General features: G+C 43.8%; 1 protein-coding gene across 1 annotated transcript in view; it reads right to left on the bottom strand.

The window, feature by feature from the left end:
* LOC126482390 (probable cytochrome P450 301a1, mitochondrial) overlaps positions 1–27,194 on the bottom strand; it is a 230,564-nt gene that overhangs the window by 72,421 nt on the left and 130,949 nt on the right. The window contains exons 8-9 of the mRNA XM_050106497.1: positions 22,249–22,411; positions 7,883–8,055 (exon numbers count right to left, since the gene is read on the bottom strand). Coding sequence (XP_049962454.1) covers positions 7,883–8,055; positions 22,249–22,411 — 336 coding nt within the window. The remainder of the gene's footprint in view (positions 1–7,882; positions 8,056–22,248; positions 22,412–27,194) is intronic.

Here is a 27,194-nt window from a genome sequence, read left to right as displayed (position 1 = left end):
AATAAATGTGGAGAAATTAAGCATGAAGATGTCGAATGTTAATAATGATTTTATTTGAAAAAGCTTCAAAAGTTTTCATATTAAAAATTCGGCGGCGTCACTTTTGAGTACACCCTCGTGCATTTCTATCACATGTACGGATTCAAGGGCTTTTCGTAATTTATATATAGGGGGGTTTTGTTCACTAATTGGGAATGAGACTTTCACAGTTAGTATGGTATCGGAACGAATTCTTTCCGGATCCAATGTGACTAAATTTAACTTAATCGTAGTTCTGCTTTAAACATCTAGGCTAATTCAAGGTCAAAATTCGGCAGTTTAATATCTTAACAATCGGTTTCGTTACAACTTCCAAGAAACTGCAGTTAGAAGAAAAACACCATGCTAAAAATTTCGTCCGCAATTTTAAAAATACCTGTGTCACGTAACTGATGTTAAAAATGTAAGAGTAACAAACGCCCACAACTTTGACATCACAATTTACACAATATGCGAAAAAAACGAAGTGTGCTCTCTTCATTACCAGTGTTCAGCTTAGAATTACGATTGTGAATACAAGTTGCGTATAATTACTATACTAAAGTGTGTTTCCTTCAGCCGTTTTCGGCTATGATGCGGAGCTCAGTCTTTGTTAGTTTTTTCTTGGTAGAAGGAGGGATTTACTCCGTGTGGCTTGCCTTCCTCAACTTCCTGTGGTTTGTCGTCTCTGCCAGTGAACTCCAATGTATGATTTGTTGTCGACAACAGGTCCACACAGTGTGTGAATGAGAGTCTACTTCGGTGGAATGCTTTCTACATCTCGTCAGACCGGAAGACTATGCAGGCTGGCAAGCAGCTACTTCTATCTCCCGCAAGCTACTTTACGATGAGTGGTGGATGGTACTTTGTGCACCAGTGTTAGTTCCCTCTTTTCCTAATTCAGCCGCGTGTGGTTCGCGGGAAGAACGATTCCTGATAAGCCTCCGTGAGTGCTCGAATCTCTCCGAATTTATCTTCATGGTCTTTTCACAGGATACACGTAGAAGGAAGCAATATATTGGTTTACTCTTCTAGGACCGTCCCGTTCTCGGAATTTAAACAGTAGACAATACCGTGGCGCAGAACGCCTGTCTTGGAGTGTCAGCCATTATAGTTGGCACAGAATGTAGCTCTCTGTGACGTTTTCGCACTTACAAAATGAACCTAGAACGAAATATGTTGCACTTCTTTGGATCTTCTTTATTTTTGGTACGGATCCCATGCTGACTACGAACAGTATTCAGGTATTGGTCGAACGAGTGTTTTGTAAACTACTTCTTATTTGGATATACTACAATTCCTGAGGATTCTTCCAAAGGAGCAGTGTGGAATCTACCTTAATGCGACTAATTTTATGTGTTTATCCTGTTTGAAATGGCTCTGTACAGATACTCTTACATTGTTCTATCGTGTATTCAATCAACAAAGGCTCTTCCTATGTCGTCACAAAAGGTAAATTTATGTTGAGGATCAATTACCACTCCTTGCCCCAAGCATTGGTCCACTGCACGTCTTCCAGCATTCAGCTACAGTTTTCTAGCGTTGCCACGTCTGTCTACACAACACTATTACCCGCGAAAAATCTTTTGAAACTTGCGACGCTATCGGCTAGATCATACACAGGGTGAGTCACCTAACATTACCGCTGGATATATTTCGTAAACCACATCAAATACTGACGAATCGATTCCACATACCGAACGTGAGGAGAGGGGCTACTGCAATTGGTTAATACAAGACAAAAAAAAAAAAAAATGCACGGAAGTATATTTTTTAACACAAACCTACGTCTTTTTAAATCGAACCCCTTTAGTTTTGTTAGGACATCTGAAAATAAAACAAATACGTAATCAGTGCCGTTTGTTGCATTTTAAAATGTTAATTACATCCGGAGATATTGTAACCTAAAGTTGATGCTTGAGTACCCCTCCTCCGCTGTTCGATCGTGTGTTTCGGAGAGCACCGAATTACATAGGGATCCAAATGGAACGGTGATGGACCTTAGGTACAGAAGAGACTGGAACAGCACATTACGTCCACATGCTAACACCTTTTTATTGGTCTTTTTCACTGACGCATATGTACATTACCATGAGGGGTGAGGTAAACGTACACACGTGGTTTCCGTTTTCAATTACGAAGTGGAATAGAGTGTGTCCCACTGGAAACGCGTCGACGTATGTGGTATCAGCATGATGGTGCACCTGCACATTCCGCAATTAACACTAGGCTGACCCTTGACAGGATGTTCGACGGGCGTTTCATAGGACGTGGAGGACGCATAAATTGGCCAGCCCGTTCTCCTGATATTACACCTCTGGACTTCTTTCTGTGGGGTACGTTAAAGGAGAATGTGTACCGTGATGCGCCTACAACCCCAGAGGATATGAAACAACGTATTGTGGCAGCCTGCGGCGACATTACACCAGACGTACTGCGTCGTGTACGACATTCATTACGCCAGAGATTGCAATTGTCTCTTCTGTACCTAAGGTCCATCACCGTTCCCTTTGGATCCCTACGTAATTCGGTGCTCTCCGATACACACGATCGAACAGCGGAGGAGTGGCACTCAAGCGTCAACTTTAGGTTACAATATCTCCGGATGTAATTAACATTTTACAATGCAACAAACGGCACTGATTACGTATTTGTTTATATGTTCAGATGTGCTAACAAAACTAACGGGGTTCCATTTAAAAAACCGTAGATTTGTGTTAAAAAACATACTTCCGTGCATTTTTCTATGGTTTGTATTAACCAGTTACACTAGCCCCCCTCCTCACGTTCGTTCTGTGGAATCGATTCGTACGTATTTGATGTGGTTTACGAAATATATCCAGCGGTAATGTAAGGTGACTCACCCTGTATACAGAGGGCTCCAAAAAATGTATCCACTGTTTAAAAGTCCATAACTTGCAAACTAATCGACGGAGTTGTCTCATTTTTGGTGAAGTGTAGCTTAAAGGCCAACTTAAAGATATCACTGTAGGTGTTCGAAATGGTCACCAATAACATCCACACACAAACGATACCGCCGAACTGCAGCACGAACTACTGACTGCAACGTGTTCAGTTGGATGTTTGCACATGAATGTACGATGTATTCTCGAAGTTCATCTAATGTGCCTGGCTTTTGTCGATAAACGACGTCCTTTAGTGTTCCCCACAGGTAAAAGTCCAGAGGAGTTAGGTCTGGGGAACGTGGTGGATACTCCACAGCGCCTCTACGACCTATCCATCTTCCTGATAGATTTTCGTCGAGATACGCCCTAACACGATTTTGGTAGTGGACTGGGGTACCATCTTGTTGAAAGTAAACTCTTCCGTCTCCATAAAAGTCTCGGACGGCAGGTGAAATGGATGTCTGAAGCTTCTGAATGTACACCTCTCTGGTAACTGTGCCGTCAAAGAAGAATGGTCCAATGAAGCCACGGTAAAACAACCCACACTACACATTTACTCTTGGCAAGTTCACGGCTATGTCTACGTGGACTTTCGGATTTTCCGCTGCCAAGTAGATGCAATTGTGGCGATTTGCTGTACCACTGAGTTTGATCTATGCCTCATCAGACCATACAATCATCTCTGCAAACTCTTCATCGTTGCGCACCATGTTAATAAACCACTCGCAGTAGTCCATTCTACGATCTGGGTCGTCCTCGTTCATTGCGTGTAGAAATCGTGGGATGTAGCACTTCCACTTTGCTGTCTTCAAAATTCGCCGAACACTTTAGCGACTGACTCCAGTATCACGGGCACACTGTCTCACAGACTTCTTGTGGTGAGCGAGTGAATTGTTGTAACACAGGACGGGAGTTAGGTGGACTGGAATCGTTAAATGTGTCGGTGGCTTTATTTGATACTCATTTCGCCATTGCCGTTGAACCTCATTAATGTTTTCGTACTTAAAATTCCGCTTTAAAACTGGCTTCCTTTCATCGAAGGTAAGGCTTGCGCCAGCCATGTTTACTCGAGTGACCAGGTGCAACTAAGAACAAAACGCTGACTATCTGGCGACTGTTATCTGACAAAACAAAAAAGCCGAATACAACGCTTGTCTGGCGATTACCGGAACTACAAACTACAAACAACTGAGAGAAAATTTGGAATACATTTCACATAAATTTTCTCAGCATGTTATAGTCTTAGGTGGAGATTTCAATTTACCAGATATAGACTGGGACACTCAGATGTTTAGGACGGGTGGTAGGGACAGAGCATCGAGTGACATTATACTGAGTGCACTATCCGAAAATTACCTCGAGCAATTAAACAGAGAACCGATTCGTGGAGATAACATCTTGGACCTACTGATAACAAACAGACCCGAACTTTTCGACTCTGTATGTACAGAACAGGGAATCAGTGATCATAAGGCCGTTGCAGCATCCCTGAATATGGAAGTTAATAGGAATATAAAAAAGGGAGGAAGGTTTATCCGTTTAGCAAGAGTAATAGAAGGCAGATTTCAGACTACCTAACAGATCAAAACGAAAATTTCTGTTCCGACACTGACAATGTTGAGTGTTTATGGAAAAAGTTCAAGGCAATCGTAAAATGCGTCTTAGACAGATACGTGCCGAGTAAAACTGTGAGGGACGGGAAAAACCCACCGTGGTACAACAACAAAGTTAGGAAACTACTGCGAAAGCAAAGAGAGCTCCACTCCAAGTTTAAACGCAGCCAAAACCTCTCAGACAAACAGAAGCTAAACGATGTCAAAGTTAGCGTAAGGAGGGCTATGCGTGAAGCGTTCAGTGAATTCGAAAGTAAAATTCTATGTACCGACTTGACAGAAAATCCTAGGAAGTTCTGGTCTTACGTTAAATCAGTAAGTGGCTCGAAACAGCATATCCAGACACTACGGGATGATGATGGCATTGAAACAGAGGATGACACGCGTAAAGCTGAAATACTAGACACCTTTTTCCAAAGCTGTTTCACAGAGGAAGACCGCACTGCAGTTCCTTCTCTAAATCCTCGTACAAACGAAAAAATGGCTGACATCGAAATAAGTGTCCAAGGAATAGAAAAGCAACTGGAATCACTCAATAAAGTCCACTGGACCTGACGGAATACCAATTCGATTCTACACAGAGTACGCGAAAGAACTTGCCCCCCTTCTAACAGCCGTGTACCGCAAGTCTCTAGAGGAACGGAGGGTTCCAAATGATTGGAAAAGACCACAGATAGTCCCAGTCTTCAAGAAGGGTCGTCGAGCAGATGCGCAAAACTATAGACCTATATCTCTGACGTCGATCTGTTGTAGAATTTTAGAACATGTTTTTTCCTCGAGTATCATGTCGTTTTTGCAAACCCAGAATCTACTATGTAGGAATCAACATGGATTCCAGAAACAGCGATCGTGTGAGACCCAACTCGCTTTATTTGTTCATGAGACCCAGAAAATATTAAATACAGGCTCCCAGGTAGATGCTATTTTTCTTGACTTCCGGAAGGCGTTCGATACAGTTCCGCACTGTCGCCTGATAAACAAAGTAAGAGCCTACGGAATATCAGACCAGCTGTGTGGCTGGATTGAAGAGTTTTTAGCAAACAGAACACAGCATGTTGTTATCAATGGAGAGACGTCTACAGACGTTAAAGTAACCTCTGGCGTGCCACAGGGGAGTGTTATGGGACCATTGCTTTTCACAATATATATAAATGACCTAGTAGATAGTGTCGGAAGTTCCATGCGGCTTTTCGTGGATGATGCTGTAGTATACAGAGAAGTTGCAGCATTAGAAAATTGTAGCGAAATGCAGGAAGATCTGCAGCGGATAGGCACTTGGTGCAGGGAGTGGCAACTGACCCTTAACATAGACAAATGTAATGTATTGCGAATACATAAAAAGAAGGATCCTTTATTGTATTATTATATGATAGCGGAACAAACACTGGTAGCAGTTACTTCTGTAAAATATCTGGGAGTATGCGTGCGGAACGATTTGAAGTGGAATGATCATATAAAATTAATTGTTGGTAAGGCGGGTACCAGGTTGAGATTCATTGGGAGAGTGCTTAGAAAATGTAGTCCATCAACAAAGGAGGTGGCTTACAAAACACTCGTTCGACCTATACTTGAGTATTGCTCATCAGTGTGGGATCCGTACCAGATCGGTTTGACGGAGGAGATAGAGAAGATCCAAAGAAGAGCGGCGCGTTTCGTCACAGGGTTATTTGGTAACCGTGATAGCGTTACGGAGATGTTTAATAAACTCAAGTGGCAGACTCTGCAAGAGAGGCGCTCTGCATCGCGGTGTAGCTTGCTCGCCAGGTTTCGAGAGGGTGCGTTTCTGGATGAGGTATCGAATATATTGCTTCCCCCTACTTATACCTCCCGAGGAGATCACGAATGTAAAATTAGAGAGATTAGAGCGCGCACGGAGGCTTTCAGACAGTCGTTCTTCCCCCGAACCATACGCGACTGGAACAGAAAAGGGAGGTAATGACAGGGACACTTAAAGTGCCCTCCGCCACACACCGTTGGGTGGCTTGCGGAGTATAAATGTAGATGTAGATGTACACTACCAAAGATGAGACAACTCCGTCAATTAGTTTGCCAGTTATGGACTTTTAAAACGTGGGTACATTTTTTTGGACCCCTCTGTATACAGGGTGTTACAAAAAGGTACGGCCAACCTTTCAGGAAACATTCCTCACACACAAATAAAGAAAAGATGTTATGTGTACATGTGTCCGGAAACGCTTAATTTCCATGTTAGAGCTCATTTTAGTTTCGTTCTTCCACCTACGCTCAATGGAGCACGTTATCATGATTTCATACGGGATACTCTACCTGTGCTGCTAGAACATGTGCCTTTACAAGTACGACGCAACATGTGGTTCATGCACGATGGAGCTCCTGCACATTTCAGTCCAAGTGTTCGTACGATTCTCAACAACAGATTTGGTGACCGATGGATTGGTAGAGGCGGACCAATTCCATGGCCTCCACGCTCTCCTGACCTCAACCCTCTTGACTTTCATTTATGGGGGAATTTGAAAGCTCTTGCCTACTCAACCCCGGTAGCAAACGTAGAGACTCTTCGTGCTCGTATTGTGGACGGCTGTGATACAATACGCCATTCTCCAGGGCTGCATCAGCTCATCAGGGATTCCATGCGACGGAGGTTGGATGCATGTACCCTCGCAAACGGAGGACGGTTTGAACATTTCCTGTAAGAAAGTGTTTGAAGTCACGCTGGTACCTTCTGTTGCTGTGTGTTTCCATTCCATAATTACTGTGATTTGAAGAGAAGTAATAAAATGAGCTCTAACATGGAAAGCAAGCGTTTCCGGACACATGTCCACATAACGTATTTTCTTTCTTTGTGTGTGAGGAATGTTTCCTGAAAGTTTGGCCGTACCTTTTTGTAACACCCTGTATATAGTATGAAAGGTAATGGTCCTATAAAAATCCCTTGGGACAAACTCAAAGTTGCTTTCACATCTAATTTCTAGAATTCCTGGTCATTTTCGAGGCCGTTTTTTTGTGCTCCAAAAGTTAGGTGAGAAATTTTGAATTTGACACTCGTAACACGACAGAGCTGTCACGCTAACCGTGCAGCTACACAATAGTCGAAAGCCTCATAATAAAATCATTTGAAGAGTTCCAGCTTAATAGTCCACTTGCCAAAGTTTCGTTTGTCTCGTTATAATAACTGTAATCTAGGAAATGTGAGCCGGATAGAATTATTGATGTAAACAGTAGTTCTGTATTCAGGCTGACTGTGTAGCTGTGGTGATGCCACTTGACATGTTCACTTGAAGATACTGCGCCAAATTGCATCTTTCCAGCGACAGTGTTAGCCGTACACAGCTTTTTGTGGTGAGGACACAAATGCTGGGCACGCACCTCATGGCCTCCCTGAAGCACGCCCTGAGGTAGCGGCACTCCTCCAGCTTGCTGGCCGTCAGCGGCTGGCTCTGCGACTCTGGCAGCTGGCCGTACACCTCCTCAAACAGCCGCTGCTGCGCCTTCGGGTTCTTGGACAGGTAGTACAGGCAGGCCGCCGCCGCGTTGGAAGTCTGGAAGAGTATCAAGACGTGAGAGCTCCAGACCAAACACTACCAGAGGAAATTACTGCTCGCTAAAGCATACTGAGACTAATTAATTTAGAGAGATCCCCTTCAGTTGCGGGAGTACTAATGATTTATTCCATCCACGACTGCTTTCAGATTGCTGAAATCCCATCTTCAGGTGTACTAAACTGTGGCATGAAAAGAAAAAGAGAGAAGAAATGTAATACAACGTATCTAAAGAAGCAGGAGAGGAGACTAATGAAACAAGTCGATTCTCTTGTAGTACTTGTTCATGCACAATATGCGGTTAGGTTGATCAGTGCAAGGACTCCAAATGACTGCATCTTAGGCGGAATTAGGAAAAAAAGAGGAGAGGGGCTAATCATCGAACGGACATAAAAATGTGACGTGCGCACGGGTAAGACGAAAGAAAAAGAAACCAAAACCCAACACTGTGCTCACCGTATCAGTCGTCGGGCAGCTTCACAGTACGAACGCCAGCCACGATTGAGCGGAAGGCCACACCAGAGGTATGGATGCGCTGTCCGGCGCAGACACCAACGATGTACAAGCAAGAAAACTTAACGTCGTTATTAGCTAAGATTAGGTAAATCTGAACTGATTCGTCCAAGCGCTTACAACACTTCATTTAAAAGGATAATAGAATAGTCCAGCAGTGGCAGAACATCAAGCTAGATAGCTGTGACACGTACACTATTGGCCATTAAAATTACTACACCACGAAGGTGACGTGCTACAGACGCGAAATTTAACCGACAGGAAGAAGATGCTGTGATATGCAAATGATTAGCTTTTCAGAGCATTCACAAAACGTTGGCGCCGGTGGCGACACCTACAACGTGCTGACATGAGGAAAGTTTCCAACCGATTTCTCATACACAAACAGCAGTTGACCGGCGTTGCCTGGTGAAACGTTGTTGTGATGCCTCGTGTAAGGAGGATTGTAGCCTATCGCGATTGCGATTGATCGTATCGTGACATTGCTGGTCGCGTTAGTCGAGATCCAATGACTGTTAGCTGAATATGGAGTCGGTGGGTTCAGGAGGGTAATACGGAACGCTGTGCTGGATCCCAACGGCGTCATATCACTAGCAGTCGAGATGACAGGCATCTTATCCGCATGGCTGTAACGGATCGTGCATCGACGTCTCGATCCCTGAGTCAACAGATGGGGACGTTTGCAAGGCAAAAACCATCTGCGTGAACAGTTCGACGACGTTTGCAGCAGCATGGACTATCAGCTCGGAGACCATGGCTGCGGTTACCCTTGACGCTGCATCACAGACAGGAGAGCCTGCGATAGTGTTCTCAACGACAAACCTGTGTGCACGAATGGCAAAACGTCATTTTTTCGGATGAATCAAGGTTCTGTTTACAGCCTCATGATGGTCGCATCCCTGTTTGGCGACATCGCACATTGGAGCGCACATTGGAAGCGTGTATTCGTCATCGCCTTACTGGCGTATCATCCGGCGTGATGGTATGGAGTGCCATTGGTTACATGTCAGACCTCTTGTTCGCACTGACGGCACTTTGAACAGTGGACGTTACATTTCAGATGTGTTACGACCCATGACACTACCCTTCATTCGATCTCTGCGAAACCCTACATTTCAGCAGGATAATGCACGACCGCATGTTGCAGGGCTTTCTGGATACGGAAAATGTTCGATTGCTGCCCTGGCCAGCACATTCTCCAGATCTCTCACCAATTGAAAACGCCTGGTCAATGGTGGTCGAGCAACTGGCTCGCCCCAATACGCCAGTCACTACTCTTGATGAACTGTAGTATCGTGTTGAAGCTGCATGGGCAGCTGTACCTGTACACGCCGTCCAAGCTCCGTTTGACTCAATGCCCAGGCGTATCAAGGCCGTTATTACGGCCAGAGGTGGTTGTTCTGGGCACTAGTTTGTCAGGATCTATGCACTCAAATTGCGTGACAATGTAATCACATGTCAGTTCTAGTATAATATATATGTCCAATGAATACCCGTTTATCACCTGCATTTCTTATTGGTGTAGCAATTTTAATGGCCTGTAGTGTAATTACATGTGACAAGGCAATGGTACATTGGCAAAATGAATGAGCAAAGTAACAGTAAAAACAGTGGTGAAAAATAATGGTAACATAGACCATGCTAAGTAAATCGTCATGTGAATGATACATTATGTACTCAGGTGACTTAAAATAGAATAAAAGAACATTAAAGATCTAAAAAGTGATTACAGCTACGTGAACAGCTAATTGACAAAACAAGTTGAAAACGCTGAACGCCCTACATTGTACAAATTCTGATAGTAATTTTTAAGACTGTTTCTCCTGTTTCCTATGCTTTGTTTATTCATTGTGCCCATGTACCACTGCCTTGTTGCCAGAAACGTAATGTATTGTTACAGGTCTGAGGATTATTTACCCTAACGGCCTGCCACAGCTAGCTTATATTCTATTGTTCTTTCAAATAGAGTATTGTAAGCGTTTGTACCAGTGAGTCCCGATTTTCCACATCTTCGCTAATAGCGATGTCCGTTTACTTGCCTGTACACCACTGGCGCTGAGACGCACCGCACATCCAGACTTGCGTGTTGTCCCCCCATTCAGTCACGGTTGGCATTCACACACTGCGGCTGCCCATCGGTGGGCGATGTTAAGTACAGTGTTTTTTGTTTCTTCTCCTTTGTCCCACCCGCCCGGACTGTCCATGTTTAGTTAAGTATGATTATTAGGCCCTCTCCTCTATTTTTCCAGCTCCGATCACGCTACAGTGATTTGGAGGCCTTGCACTGAGCGGCCTGACCTCATACTACACACGACGAAATACAAAACGTGGACCGCCTTGTTCCATTGCCTCATCTTCTGGTTTTTCACTCCTCTCCTTCGTATATTAAACTTTTATACACCTGATGGTGGGATTTTAATATCCCGAAACCCGTTGAATAAATCTTTAGTACAACTGAAACACAATTAATCATACCTCTCGGTTGCGGATGTCCCACATATCAAATCTAATTCATGCTGCGACTGTTAGCTTCTATCACTGTTTACATACTGCAGGCAATTAAAGTCGCAGCACCGCAGTGCTGCGACAAAACGACAGTGTGACCTAGACTGTAGCGCCACAGACTGTAAGAACGGCGAACCTCTACATCTATACCTACATCAACATCTAAATCTACATGTCTGCTCTCTGTTTGAAATGCTGTTCATATTACCAATCTCTATTTCTCGACTGTTCCACTCTTGAATAGTATGTGGTGAAAATTAACTCTTAAATCTATCTGTTTTAGGTCTAATTTCTCTTATGTTAGGCAAGTTAGAATCAACAAAGTATCATCACAGTCGGAGGAGAAAGCTGCTGATTGTAACTTCGTGAAAAAATCTTACAGCAATGAAAAACCTTTTTGTATTAATGACTAGCTCCACAGGCCAACCACGCGTTGGCCTGACCTGCTGAGGGATTAAGTTTTACTAACCCCCATCACCTCCCCAAGAACCATGGACCTTGCCGTTGGTGGAGAGGCTTGCGTGCGTCAGCGATACAGATAGCCGTACCGTAGGTGCCACCACAACGGAGGGGTATCTGTTGAGAGGCCAGACAAAAGTGTGGTTCCTGAAGAGGGGCAGCAGCCTTTTCAGTAGTTTCAGGGGCAACAGTCTGGGTGATTGACTGATCTGGCCTTGTAATACTAACAAATGGCCTTGGTGTGCTGGTACTGCGAACGGCTTAAAGCAAGGGGAAACTTCAGCCGCAATTTTTCCCGAGGGCATGCAGCTTTACTGTATGGTTAAATGATGATGGCGTAATCTTGGGTAAAATATTCCGGAGGTAAAATAGTCCCCCATTCGGATCTCCGGGCGGGGACTACTTAGGAGGACGTCTTTATAAGGAGAAAGAAAACTGGCGTTTACGGATCGGAGCGTGGAATGTCAGATCACGTAATCGAGCAGGTAGGTTAGAAAATTTAAAAAAGGAAACGGATAGGTTAAAGTTAGATATAGTGGGAATAGTGACGTTCGGTGGCAGGGGGAACAAGACTTTTGGTCAGGCGAATACAGAGTTATAAATACAAAATCAAATAGGGGTAATACAGGAATCGGTTTAATAACGAATAAAAAAACAGGGGTGCGGGTAAGCTACTGCAAACAGCATAGTGAACGTCTTATTGTTGCCAAGATAGACACTAATCCCACGCCTACTATAGTAGTACAAGTTTATATGCCAACTAGCTCTGCAGATGACGAAGAAATTGAAGAAATATACGATGAAATAAAAGAAATTATTCAGATAGTGAAGGGAAACGAAAATTTAATAGTCATGGGTGACTGGAATTCGGTATTAGGGAAAGGGAGAGACGGAGACGTAGTAGGTGAATATGGATTGGGGCTAAGAAATGAAAGAGGAAGCCGCCTGGTAGAATTTTGCACAGAGCACAACTTAATCACAGCTAACACTTGGTTCAAGAATCATAAAAGAAGGTTGTATACGCGGAACAAGCCTGGAGATACTGACAGGTTTCAGATAGGTTATATAATGTTAAGACAGAGATTTAGGAACCATGTTTTAAATTGTAAGACATTTCCAAGGGCAGATATGGGCTCTGACCACAATCTGTTGGTTATGAACTGTAGATTAAATCTGAAGAAACTGCAAAAAGGTGAGAATTTAAGGGGATGGGACCTGGATAAACTGACTAAACCAGAGGTTGTACAGAGTTTCAGGGAGAGCATGCGGGAACAATCGACAGGAATGGGGGAAAGAAATACAGTAGAAGAAGAATGGGTAGCTTTGAGAGATGAAGTAGTGAAGGCAGCAGAGGATCAAATAGGTAAAAAGACGGCGGCTAGTAGAAGTCCTTGGGTAACGGAAGAAATATTGAATTTAATTGATGAAAGGAGGAAACATAAAAATGCAGTAAAAGAAGCAGGCAAAAAGGAATACAAACGTCTCATAAATGAGATCGACAGGGAGTGCAAAATGGTTAAGCAGGAATGGCTAGAGGACAAATGTAAGGATGTAGAGGCTTATATCACTAGGGGTAAGATAGATACTGCCTATAGGAAAACTAAAGAGACCTTTGGAGATAAGAGAACCACTTGCATGAACATCAAGAGCTCAGATGGAAACCCAGTTCTAAGCAAAGAAGGGAAAGCAGAAAGGTGGAAGGAGTATATAGAAGGTCTATACAAGGGCGATGTACTTGAGGAAAATATTATGGAAATGGAAGAGGATGTAGATGAAGGTGAAATGGGAGATATGATACTGCGTGAAGAGTTTGACAGAGCAATGAAAGACCTAAGTCGAAACAAGGGTCCGGGAGTAGACAATATTCCATTAGAACTACTGACAGCCTTGGGAGAGCCAGTCATCACAAAACTCTACCATCTGATGAGCAAGATGTATGAGAGAGGCGAAATACCCGCAGACTTTAAGAAGAATACAATAATTCCAATCCCAAAGAAAGCAGGTGCTGAAAGATGTGAAAATTACTGAACAATCAGTTTAATAAGTCACGGATGCAAAATACTAACACGAATTCTTTACACACGAATGGAAAAACTGGTAGATGCCGACCTCGGGGAAGATCAGTTTGGATTCCGTAGAAATATTGGAACACGTGAGGCAAAACTGACCCTACGACTTATCTTAGAAGCTAGATTAAGGAAAGGCAAACCTACGTTTCTAGCATTTGTAGACTTAAAGAAAGCTTTTGACAATGTTGACTGGAATACTCTCTTTCAAATTCTGAGGGTGGCAGGGGTAAAACACAGGGAGCGAAATGCTATTTACAATTTGTACAGAAACCAGATGGCAGTTATAAGAGTCGATGGACATGAAAGGGAAGCAGTGGTTGGGAAGGAGCCGACAGGTTCGTCTTTTCAGCGTCAGCATCAGAATGACTGGCGCCTCAAATTGCGTGTCGTTTCTGAGACAGTTTCTCCCTTTCAAATAACTTCGGGGAATTCAGCCAGGTAACACTTTCAGCGATCGCTGAAATTTCGGCGGGAGAACACCCCGCCATTTTAAAGGCAGTTTGGCTTGAAAATGGCGGGGTGTTCTCCTGCCGAAATATCGGCGGTTGCTGAAAGTGTTACCGGGCTGAATTCCCGGAAGTTATTTGAAAGTTGTATACGCCAGGAGAAACTCAGGTCTCACAGTTTCTAGCTTATTCCGCGATAATATAAAACTAGCCACTCTCTTTCTGAACTTCTGCAATGCTTTCTGTCAGTTCTGCCTCGTATGGCAATACCAGTATCCCGTACTAGTAATACCATGCAGCAGTACCATGCAGTTCCATGTGAACACAGCCCACACCGTTATGGAGCCACCACCAGCTTGCACAGTTCGTTGTTGAGAACTTGGTTCCATGGCTTCGTGCTTTCTGCACCACACTCGAATCCTACCTTAAGCTCTTACCAACTGATATTGGGACTCATGTCGGCAGGCTACGGTTTTCTAGTAGTCAAGCGTCCAACCGATATGGTCACGAGTAAAAAACAGGAGCTGCAGTTTTTGTGCTGTTAGCAAAGGCACTCGTGTCGGTCGTCTAACGCCATAGCCCATTAACGTCCTAAGGGATACGTTCGTCGTACGTCCCACATTGATTTCTGCTGCTATTTCAGGCACCGTTGCTTGTCTGTTAGGACTGACAACTCTACGTAAACGCCGCTGATCCCCATCATTAAGTGAAGGCTGTCGGCCTCTGTGTTGTCCGTGGTGAGAGAAAATGTTTCAAATTGGTATTCGAGGCACACTTTTGACACTGCAAATCTCGGAATATTGAATTATCTAAGGATTTCAGAAGTGGAATGTCTCATGTGTCTAGCTACACCTACAATTCCGCATTTAGAGTCTGTTAATTCCCGTCGTACGACGATAATGACGCCAGAAACCTTTCGACATGAACCACCTGAGTACAAATAACAGCTCTACCAATGCACTGCATTTTTATAAGTTGTGTATGGGATACTACTGTCGTATGTGTATATGCATGTCGCTATCGCACGACTTATGTCACCGCAGCGTATGTTTCAAAATCGTAGTGGCACTGCTATGGTTTCACTTGATGATGCAGCGAAGACAGGCACATCGAAAGTGGTCTACTAAATGACAACACTGGGCACAGGAGTCTCTCTTTCAGGCGAATTGCGATTCGGCGTCCACCATCACGATGAACGTATTCGCGCGTAGAGCAGCCGAGGAGAGCGTACATTTTCTGAGAGCATTATTTATTATTCTATTAGCTCAACGCTGACGTCATCGTGTAGACTGCCACAGATCACGCAACACTGTGTAATCGGCGCAGCAGACTATTGCATTCTCAACCTGGTAACGCCCGTGTCTATGGTCTATTTAGTGTCATGCGTGACATTGCTTTTAACAAGGTATTGCAACACGAAATTATTTCCGTCCTGTCCCAGTCCATCTCAGTACAGTGCGTGTTCATCGGATATCAAGGTCAGCAGGTACTTGAGTTCCCTCAAACACTTAACACATTAGGCGCTGGGTTTCCGGTGGAACGGTACTCAACCATTTGTGAGCCGCGAGGATACAGGGAAGTCCACGCGACGTCTGCCTTCTGCCTTATTTGATCGAGTCTTACGGAGCAGTTTTAATTTTTGAATATATAAGAAACTATCAGCCTCGATTGCGGTAATGAAACCAACCTTTACCTAGGTTGCAGTCCAAGTAATTGAGCCTTCTTCAGGAGATGTCTACAAGGGCATGGTATAGAAATAAAACTAAAACAGCCTGAACAGGCCTATTCAGGCTGTTTTAGTTTTATTTCTTGACCATTACCTCGTCGACATGTTATAGAATCAGGTTTATCTTCTGAAGAAGGCTTAATTACTTGGGCTTAAACCTAGGTGAAGGTTCGTTTCATTACCGCAATCGAGGCTAATAATTTCTTATATATTAGATTATCACGATTGCTGTCTGGGCTGCAATGTTGAAAGTATTTAAATTTTGACTCAAATACAGGATCGTCTATGTCATCGCTATCGACTCCAATTTCTTCTCCTAACACATCAGACAAGTCCTCCCAATCATAGAGACCTTCGCTGTTTTCTTCCCACTCTCTGCTCTTGTTTCTGCTTTTAACTGTAGAATCCCCCTTGCACATTACATGTTACCACCCTTGCTTCTAATTTCACCAAAGGCTGTTTGGCTTTTTTATATGCTGAGTCACTCCCACGTAATAACCATTCCTTTTTCAATTTCTTCACACCTTTGCCGGCCGTTGTGGCCGAGCGGTTCTAGGCGCTTCAGTCTGGAACCGCGCGACTGCTACGGTCGCAGGTTCGAATCCTGCCTCGGGCATGGATGTGTGTGATGCCCCTAGGTTAGTTAGGTTTAAGTAGTTCTAAGTTCTAGGGGACTGATGACCTCAGATGTTTAGTCCCATAGTGCTCAGAGCCATTTGAACCATTTGAACCACACCTTTCATGTAGCCATTTCGCCTCGGCTGTCCAGAATTTCCTATTTATTTCATTTCTAAGAAATTTACATATATTTATACACTGATGGTCCAGAACATTATGACCACCGATATACACCCATTCATGAGATAGCAGTGTCATCTGGAGAAGAACTACTACTAGTCAGACACAAGCACGGTCTGTCCGTGTGTAGAATAGGGACGGCGCGCAATCTATCTGACAATGGGAGGCCACGACGCAGAGATCATAGATTTACTTCAGACTTTATACACCCTTAGTATGCCATTTAAACAACTTACTGTGCACGTAGTAGTGTGCACTACTCTGGCAATTCTGAGGAAATCACACGAGAAGTTTCACCCGTCTATTATGTACTGATGTGTCTGTGTGTAGGTGACAGTTGTAAGAGTTCTTGGTGGTCAAGTGATGCCGGTACGGTAGCTTAGCGAGTTCAGTCAGAGCTGGTTGGCCTCTGCAATAAATAACTGAGTGGAAGGATCAACTAATGAATTGTAATGGATGTCATGTAATGTCCGCAACGTCCAAACACAACGATCAGTAACGAAAACAAAAAATGTGGTTAGCGTTCCAGCTTCATAAGACAAACGCTTATGAAGCGGCAGTTAGACTCCTGCTCTAACTTAATTATTAATCTGCATTGTTTTCATCGACTGGTCATATATTTTAATTTATATGACATTTGATAGATAATATAAATTAGAAAAACCATGTGTACTTGCATAACTTTTAATGAATTTCATGTTATTTGACTGCTTACTGTTTTAATTAAATTTAATCATTAGAACATACACATTTATAATCATCAACAAGTAAATGAAGAAACGCATAGATTCCCTGAAAACGTATGCCTGTCGCGATTTTGGGAAATCCTTTACACAAGCAATCTGGTAAGGTACCCGAAACTATTTTGTACCTCGACGCTTAGAACTGCAGATTCAGATGGTGCAAATGGCTCTACGCAGTGTGAGACGTAACATCTGAGGTCATCAGTCCCCTAAATTTAGTACTATTTAAACCTTACTAACCTAAGAACATCACATACATCCATGCCCGAGGCCGGATTCGAACCTGCGACCGTAGCAGCAGCGCGGTTCCGGACTGAAGCGCCTAGAACGGCTCGGCCACAGCGGCCGGTCGAGCTGCAGACACAGATGCAGGTACTATTGGCAGTTAACCTGCCTTCCGTTGAGATTTTGCTAATGTAGTAACAAGGATTAGTACATGTACAAATGTTTTGAATATCAAAGAATTTACACTTATACTCCAAAAAGCAAGATTTGAGCAGGAGCCGAACCGTAACCTCATACACGTTCATCTTACGAAGCGGGAAGTTTAACTAACATGAACTCTACCGTCCGGCAGCTATGCACCGATACATCAGTTACACAATAGACGCGCAAAACTTCTCTTGCGAGTTTCTCGGCATTGTCAGAGTAGTGCACCTTGCTACTTGCACACTATGTTGTTTTAATGGCCTGCTAAAGGTGTACAAGGTTTGAAGCAAATCCCAACGTCATGGACTTGTGTGTTTGACCGAGTGCAAATTGTGATGGCCCGGAGGTTCAACACGAGCAATTCGGAAACTATACGACTTGTCGGGTATTCGAGAAGTACTGTGGTGAGCGTCTTTAACACATGGTGAAACCAAGGCGAAACCACGTCCAGATGTCATGGTCTGGGCGGCCACACTTCATTACAGGTGTCGGACGTCGTAAGCTGCGCAAACTGGTAAAACAGGACAGACGGCGAACTGTGGCGGAACCAATATCAGGCTTTAATGCTGGGCAAAGTGTGTCTGAAGACTCCTAACGATAGGACCCAGCAGCCGACGACCCATGCGTGTGCCGATGTTAACACCACAACAGCTGGAACTACGACTGACCGTCCACAATGAACGTTGGCGGATTTAAATGATCTGATGAATACAGATACCTTCTTCATAAAGTCGATGTGAGGACGCGAATCCATCGTCTTCCATGGGAACACCTGTACTGTGTGACGGAAACAAGCTGGCGGTGGCTCCGTTATGCTCTGGGCAACAAATAGTTCAAATGGCTCTGAGCACTATAGGACTTAACATCTATGGTCATCAGTCCCCTAGAACTACTTAAACCTAACTAACCTAAGGACAGCACACAACACGCAGTCATCACGAGGCAGAGAAAATCCCTGACCCCGCCGGGACTCGAACCCGGGAACCCGGGCATGGGAAGCGAGAACTCTCCCGCACTACCACGAGATGCGGACCTCTGGGGAACATTCACTGGGGCATCCATGGGTACAGTGGAGCTCGTGCAAGGCACCTTGGCAGCCAATCAGTATCGTAGACAGGTTGCAGACCATTTTCACCCCTTCATGAAGATCATGTTTCCCAAAAGTGACATTATTCAACAATAATGCGCCATGTCACAATTCCAGGAGTGTGATGGAGTGGTTTGAGGAACACAGTGGCGAGTTCCAATTGATATTCTGGCCCCTCATCTCGCCAGGTTGAACCTGGTGGAACACATCTGGGATGTGATTTAACGTGGCGTCAGAGCTCATCGTCCCCCTCCCCGGAATTTCCGGGAATTAGGTGAGTTGTGTGTACAGATAAGGTGCCAGCGCCCTCTACCGACCTACCAAGGCCTCATTGCTTCCATGGCGCGACCCTCGCAGCTGTTATCCGTGTCAAAGGTGGACACACCGGCTATTAGGTTGGTAGTCATTAAGTTCTAGCTGGTTTCTTATATATACAGGGTGTTACAAAAAAGGTACTGCCAAACTTTCAGGAAACATTCCTCACACACAAAGAAAGAAAATATGTTATGTGGACATGTGTCCAGGAACGCTTCCTTTCCATGTTAGACCTCATATTATTACTTCTCTTCAGATAACAATAATTATGGAATGGAAACACACAGCAACAGAACGTACCACCGTGACTTCAAACACTTTGTTGCAGGAAATGTTCAAAATGTCCTCCGTTAGCGAGGATACATGCATCCACCCTCCGTCGCATGGAATCCCTGATAAGCTGATGCAGCCCTGGAGAATGGCGTATTGTATCACAGCCGTCCACAATACGAGCACGAAGAGTCTCTACATTTGGTACCGGGGTTGCGTAGACAAGAGCTGTCAAATGCCCCCATAAATGAAAGTCAAGAGCGTTGAGGTCAGGAGAGCGTGGAGGCCATGGAATTGGTCCGCCTCTACCAATCCATCGGTCACCGAATCTGTTGTTGAGAAGCGCACGAACACTTCGACTGAAATGTGCAGGAACTCCATCGTGCATGAACCACATGTTGTGTCGTACTTGTAAAGGCAAATGTTCTAGCAGCACAGGTAGAATATCCCTTATGAAATCATGATAACGTGCTCCATTGAGCGTAGGAGGAATAACATGAGGCCCAATCAAGACATCACCAACAATGCCTGCCCAAACGTTCGCAGAAAATCTGTGTTGATGAGGTGATTGCACAATTGCGTGCGAATTCACACATATTGATTGTGAAAATTTACAATTTCATCACGCTGGAATGAAGCCTCATCCGTAAAGAGAAAATTTGCACTGAAATGAGGATTGACACAGTGCTGGATGAACCATTCGCAGAAGTGTACCCGTGGAGGCCAATCAGCTGCTGATAGTGCCTGCAGACGCTGTACATGGTACGGAAACAACTGGTTCTCCCGTAGCACTCTCCATACAGTGACGTAGTCAACGTTACCTTGTACAGCAGCAACATCTCTGACGCTGACATTAGGGATATTGTCAACTGCACGAAGAACTGCCTCGTCCATTGCAGGTGTCCTCGTCGTTCTAGGTCTTCCTCAGTCGCGAGTCATAGGCTGGAATGTTCCGTGCTCCCTAAGACGCCGATCAATTGCTTCGAACATCTTCCTGTCGGGACACCTTCGTTCTGGAAATCTGTCTCGATACAAACGTACCGCACCACGGCTATTGCCCCTTGCTATTCCATACATCAAATGGGCATCTGCCAACTCCGCATTTGTAAACATTGCACTGACTGCAAAACCACGTTCGTGATGAACACTAACCTGTTGATGCTACGTACTGATGTGCTTGATGCTAGTACTGTAGAGCAATGAGTCGCATGTCAACACAAGCACCGAAGTCAACATTACCTTCCTTCAATTGGGCCAACTGGCGATGAATCGAGGAAGTACAGTACATACTGACGACAGTAAAATGAGCTCTAACATGGAAATTAAGCGTTTCCGGACACATGTCCACATAACATCTTTTCTTTATTTGTGTGTGAGGCATGTTTCCTGAAAGTTTGGCCGTACCTTTTTGTATCACCGTGTATATATTTCCGTATTCCGTGTGTTTCCCTGAACATTTCTGTACTTCCTTCTTTCGTCTATTGATTGAAGTATTTCATCTGCTACCCAAGGTTTCTTCGAAGTTACGTTCCTTGTACCCATTAATGTCTGTCCAACATCTGTTATTGCTCTTTTTGGAGATGTCCACTCCTCTTTACATGAGTTACTTAGTCAGGTGTTACTTATCGCGATGTCTACATCATTATCGAACTGCAAATGCGTCTCGTCACTCCTCTGTACAACAGCATCCCATTTCCTTCCATACTGATTCTTTCGGACGATTGTCTTAGCTTCTGTCTACTCTTCATCATTAATAAATTGTGATCTGTGTCTATATACGCATTTCGGTACCCCTTACAACCCAATATCTGTTTTCGGAATCTCTGTTGGTCAATTGTGCAATCTAGCTGGAACCTCCCCGTGTCTCTCGTTCACTCCCAAGTACGCCTCCTACTCTTGGGATTCTTGAGCAGAGTATTCGCTATTACCAAGTGAATTCGGTTAGTCTTTCTACTCTCTCATTCCTACTGCGAAGCCATATTCTCCAGTAACTCTTTCTTTTATTCCTTCCCCTGCAACCTCGTTCCTCCTCCATGACTATTTGATTTTCATTCCCCTTTACATATTCAATTACCAGTTCAGTATCTTCATATACTTTAGCACTTCAGCTGCTGATTACGACGTCGGCTTATATACCTGAACCATCGTTGTTGGTGTTTGTTTGCTGTCGAATCTAATAACAACCCTATCACTGAAGTGTTCACAGGAGCTCACTTTCTTAATGAATCCTACCACAGTTATACCACTTTCTACTGTTGTTGAAATTAAGGTATATTCGTCTGACCAGAAATCCCTGTCTTCTTTCCATTTCACTGATCTCAATTACATCTATAATGAGCCTTTGCATTTCCCTTTTCGAATTTTGTAACTCTCTTTCTCTGTTAACTACTCTGACCGAAAGGAGTGGTGGAGGGAAGAAGCCATAGACGACGAGAGAGTCAAGCTGGCATAAAATACGAGAACATAAAGAGACTGCCGGCCACAGTGGCCGAGCGGTTATAGGCGCTTCAATCTGGAACCGCGCGACCGCTACGGTCGCAGGTTTGAATCCTGCCTGGGGCAAGGATGTGTGTGATGTCCTTAGGTTAGTTAGGTTTGAGTAGTTCTAGGTTCTAGGGGACTGATGACCTCATAGTGCTCAGAGCCATTTGAACCATAAAGAGAATAGCATCGAGATGGGAGTAAGTATGAACGAGCCCACCAATTTTCGGTGTCAGGAGACAAAGCCTTTGGACGGCACCTGTACTTGATATCCTCTCCACGCTCACACCCCTATCCTGACTCACATGAATTACAACTAGCAATCACGCACACATGCACACTAACCACCCACCGTGTCGACGCCGGCGAACATCATGTCCAGTGCCATGACGCATGCGACTCCAGGGTCATCGTTCTGGAGCAACAGTCTTTCCAGCACGCTCGACTCGCCCGTGCAGTTCTCGCCCTTTGCCTTGATGCGGTCCATGGCGGCGTTTATATGTCTCATCGATGTCCTGAAAGATTTCAATAGCTTAGCATTGCTTGTGAGTACCTTGGTCTACTGTTTATACTCTTGTCCATTTCCAGCGTACAACATCACGTATAATTTTTGTGATTTGGCGAAGTTTGATATTGGGTGTTAATGATCGGTTACAGCTTTTAAAGCTTAGCAGAATTGAGTCACCCAGCCACATGCAGCCTGACATCCACTTTTGATAAATATTCAGCTCCAGAGGACGCAAACTTCTCTGCAGTGCAAGTATCATTTCATCCCAATTTTATTTTCCATTTACTTCTTTACCATATAATACTGTGTTCTATCAGTAATCCCGACCGTGCTAAATCCGGCACAAGTGAAGTGTTTTGCATGCGGTGAAATGATTTTGACTATTTTAGCTAGTTGATGAACTCCACTTTAATGATGATATATTTAATTCTAAGAATGGGGTTCTCCCTTGAGCAAACACAAATACTTTTTTAACACCCACACAAAGTTTGGTGCAGCTTTACTATTGTCGGGCCGAAGCCTGTTCCGATAATAAAATATTGAAAAACAAACACGGACGAAAAGTAAGCTTCAACCACAAAATGGATTAGTGACTGAACTTTACAGACGGCAACAACCAGGCAACTATATTATTACAAATTTCATCCTCCACCCACATGGCATCCTCGTAAATAATAAAGGCATTATAAGATTTTTTTGACGTATTCCCGAGATAGCTTCACATCTATCGATTTAGTAGCTTTACGAATGACATGCCGAGCTCTGTGTATTACAAAACATTGGATCCAGTCAAAAATTTGGTAATTTTAGTACTCGATAAGCTCATTTTTCGTTCTTTACGTGACACTGCGGAACTCTATCGAACGACTCCTAAAAGTCAAGAAACACGATACCCACCTGGTCGAATAGTTTTCTTCATCGATCTTCATCTCTTGGACGAACAGAGCAAGCTGAGTTCCACAAGATTTGTGTTTGATGAACCCAAACTAATTTTTAAAGACGAAATTTCCGTACTTTAAAAATGCTGTCTTGACATCAGCGATGCTGACCGGTAATTATGTGCATCTTCCCGTCGGTCCTTTTAGTAAGCGGGAAAGACCTGTGCTTTTTTTCTTATCACTTGGTACCCTTTGTTTCTCCACTATCTTACGTCACATGGTGTAGAATCTTACACGTATCTCCGGCAAAGATTCTTTACTAGTATTAAGCGGTTTTAGTTCATTGTCGAGTCAGCGATCACCTATCTCAAGGTCTAGATATTCGTACTGTGTGTGAAACAATTCCAGTTGACCGAATCAAGCATTTCAGCTTTCTCTCTGTCATCTTGAGTTTCGTTGGAACCATCAGGCACTTTAATGGTAGGTCTGATGTTCCCTTCCGCGTATGATGGACTGTCGCTCGGTACTTCCGATCTGAGCAGTCATTTGTCAGTCACAGTTGACAGATACTTGCCGAGACTGGAGCCTCGCTCACAGCAGCCGCTCCATTCTTTAATGCTTGCTGACGACTCCCACACCAAGACGGCGCTGCCTAATGACTGATCCCCACCTGTACTCATCTGAATCTACGTTGATACTCTACAATTCACATCTAAGTGTTCATCTAACCACCTTCACAATGATGCGAGCTCTGGTTTCTCTTATTTTATGATGTCGGCGCCTACAAAATGTTTTCGCATTTCGAGAATAAAGATGGTGATTGAAATTTCGTGAGATCCCGCGGCAAGGAAAAAGGCCTCTGTTTCAATGACGTTCACCCCAATTATTGCGGCAATCTCTCCCGTATTTCTCGATAGTAAAACGTGCTGCTCTTCCTTGAAATTTGTTGACCTCCTCGGTTAATCCTATCTGGTAAGGAGTAAGGATCCCACACCATGCAGCAGGGCTCCAAGATAGGACGGACAAACATAATGCAGATTCTCTTTAGTATATCTGTTGCATCTTCTGCCAGTAACGTGGTCTCCGATTCGCCTTCCCCAGAATAATTTCTATGTGTTCTTTCCAATTCAGATAATCGTAAATGTATTTCCTAGGTATTTACTTCAATTTACGGCCCTCAGATGTGAATAATTTATCTTGTAATCGACGTTTAGCAGATTCCTTTTGACACTCATGTGGATGACCTCACTCTTTTCATTATTCAGAGTCAATTGCCAATTATCGCACCGTAGAGATGACTTTAATAGGCGATAAACGACACAATCATCTACAAACAACCTAAGACGGTTGCTCAGACTCTCTGCTAAATCGTTTATATGGATAGGGAGCAGCAGAGGGCCCATAACACTACCTTGGGGAACACCACAGATTACTCTAGGACTTCCCGTCCATTACTACGAACTGTGACCTCTCTGACTGGAAATCATGAAGCCAGTCACATTACTGAGACGATATTTCATAAGAACGCAATTTCACTACAAGCCGCTTCTAAGATACATTGTCAAAAGCCTTCTGCAAATCTAGAAATACAGAATCAATTTGAAATCCCTTGTCAATACCACTGTGAGTAAAGAGCTACTTGCGTTTCACAACAGCGATGTTTTCTAAATCCGTGTTGACTGTGTGTCAATTGACCGTTCTCTTCGAGGTAATTCATAATCTTTGAACACAATATAAGTTCCAAAATCCTGCTGCATATCGACGTTAATGATACTGACACGTAATCTAATGGATTACGCCTACTGCCTTTCTTGAACGTTGGTGTGGCCTATGCAGCTTTCTAGTTTTTCTAGTTTTTGGATACGGATCTCTCGTCGAGCGAGCTGTTGTCGTTAAGTATGTAGCTATTGCATCACCATACGCTGAAAGGAACCTGATATACAGTCTGGACCGGAGGCCTTGCTTTGATTAAGTGATTTAAGTTGCTTCACTGTTTCGAAGATATCTACTTCTAAGTTACTCATGTTGGCAGTTGTACTTGATTCGGATTCTGGAATGTTTACGTCGTTTTCTTTGCTGAAGCAATTTGGATAGACTCTGTTCAGTAACTCTGCTTTAGCAGCACTGTCATCGAGAGATATTTCCATTCCTATCACGCAGAACGCAATTTCACTACAGTGATTGTGTCATGCCGCTGACATACTTTACATACGACCAGAATCCCTTTGGATTTTCTGCCAGGTTTCGAGACAAAGTTTCGTTGTGGAAGCTATTATAAGCATCTCGCATTGAAATCCATGATAAATTTCGAGTTTCTGTAAAAGATCACCAATCTTGGAGATGTTCCGATCGTTTAAATTTGGCATGCTTTTTTCGCTGTTTGTACAACAGTGTTCTGACCTGTTTTGTGTACTAAGGGGGATCATCTACATTGTTTAATTGTTTGTTAATTTATTTGGTATAAACCTGTCTCTGAATTCAAGCCACATCTGATCTACACTTCTGTTATTAATTTGGAAGGAGTGGAGATTGCCTCTCAGGAAGACATCAAGCGAATTTTTACCTGCTCTTCTGAATAGATATATTTTTCTTATATTTTTGGAGGATTTGAGAGTTACAATGTTCAGTCTCGCTACGACATCCTTGGCTTTACTAATCCTTGTATCCGTTTTGATGCTCGTTATTAGCTCAGGATCATTTGTTGCTAAGAGGTCAAGTGTGTTTACAGAACCGTTTACTATTCGAGTGGGCCCATGAACAAACTGCTAGAGATAATTTTCAGAGAATTCGTTTAGCGCAATTTCGGACAACGTTTTACACGTAACTCCGGATTTAAACATGACAATCACCACCAAGAGTGTCGGGTGCGAGTTTGAAATTTGACTCAGGTTTTGTTTGAACCTTTCAGCAATTGTACAGTCTGAGTTGGAAGATCGGTGAAAGGATCCAATTATTATTTTATTCCGTTTGCCAAAAATGACCTCTACTCGTATTAACTCACCGGAACTATCTACTTCTATTTCGCTACAAGATAAACTACTTTTAATTGCATCAAATACGCCGTCGCCAACTGTGTTTAACCTATCTTTTCTTAACACATTTTGGTCTTTCGCAAAAATTTCGACTGGTCTTATCTCTGGCTTGAGCCACCTTTCAGTGCTTTCTATTAGCACTTGGAACTCTGGTATCTTCCCAAAACAGCTGCGAAATTTACAACTACTCTATCCATGGTCCCTGGATTTACTTTCTTCCTGTGTTCGACATGCATAGTTTGAACTGAAGCTGTTTTTATGTTTCTCAGAGACCCCGCAACCTATGAAACCACCCAGTCCACGTCACACAACCCCTGCTACCCGGACAGCCACCTCCTGCGTGTAGAGGACTCCTGACCTATTTAGCGGAACACGAAACCCAGCCACCCTATGGCCCAAATCAAGGAATCTGCAGCCTACACGGTCGCAGAACCGTCTGAACCTCTGATTCGACGCTCCACTCGGCTTCGTAACAGAGGGCCTCAATCGGTTTTGTCGACTAAGCGGGAAATGGTGAGCTCCACTGACAGACTGGCAGCCTTTACGACTTCTGATAGCCGCTCGAAATCAGAGACAATCTCTTCGGATCAAAAGCGACACACATCATTGGTACCGACGTGTGACACCATCTGCAGTTGACTGCACCCGGTTCTCTTCATGTCATCCAGAAGGACCCGATCCACGTCTGAATGACTCCACTCGGAATGCATGTGGAGTGCACATTGGCTTTCTTCCCCTACTTGACAGCCATGTCCAACAGGTGCCGCACTAACCCGCCTAACATTGGAGATCCCATCTATCAATAAACCTATCTGTATAACTATTTGTCAGTGTTCCATTTTTTCGAAGTAATAATCAGCAACCTGGAAAGTGACCCTGA

Source organism: Schistocerca serialis, chromosome 5 (assembly GCF_023864345.2).
Source record: "Schistocerca serialis cubense isolate TAMUIC-IGC-003099 chromosome 5, iqSchSeri2.2, whole genome shotgun sequence".
In the NCBI taxonomy this organism is placed as follows: domain Eukaryota; kingdom Metazoa; phylum Arthropoda; class Insecta; order Orthoptera; family Acrididae; genus Schistocerca; species Schistocerca serialis.
The sequence above is the reverse complement of the archived record's forward strand: the minus strand, read 5'-3'. Positions and strand labels throughout refer to the sequence as shown.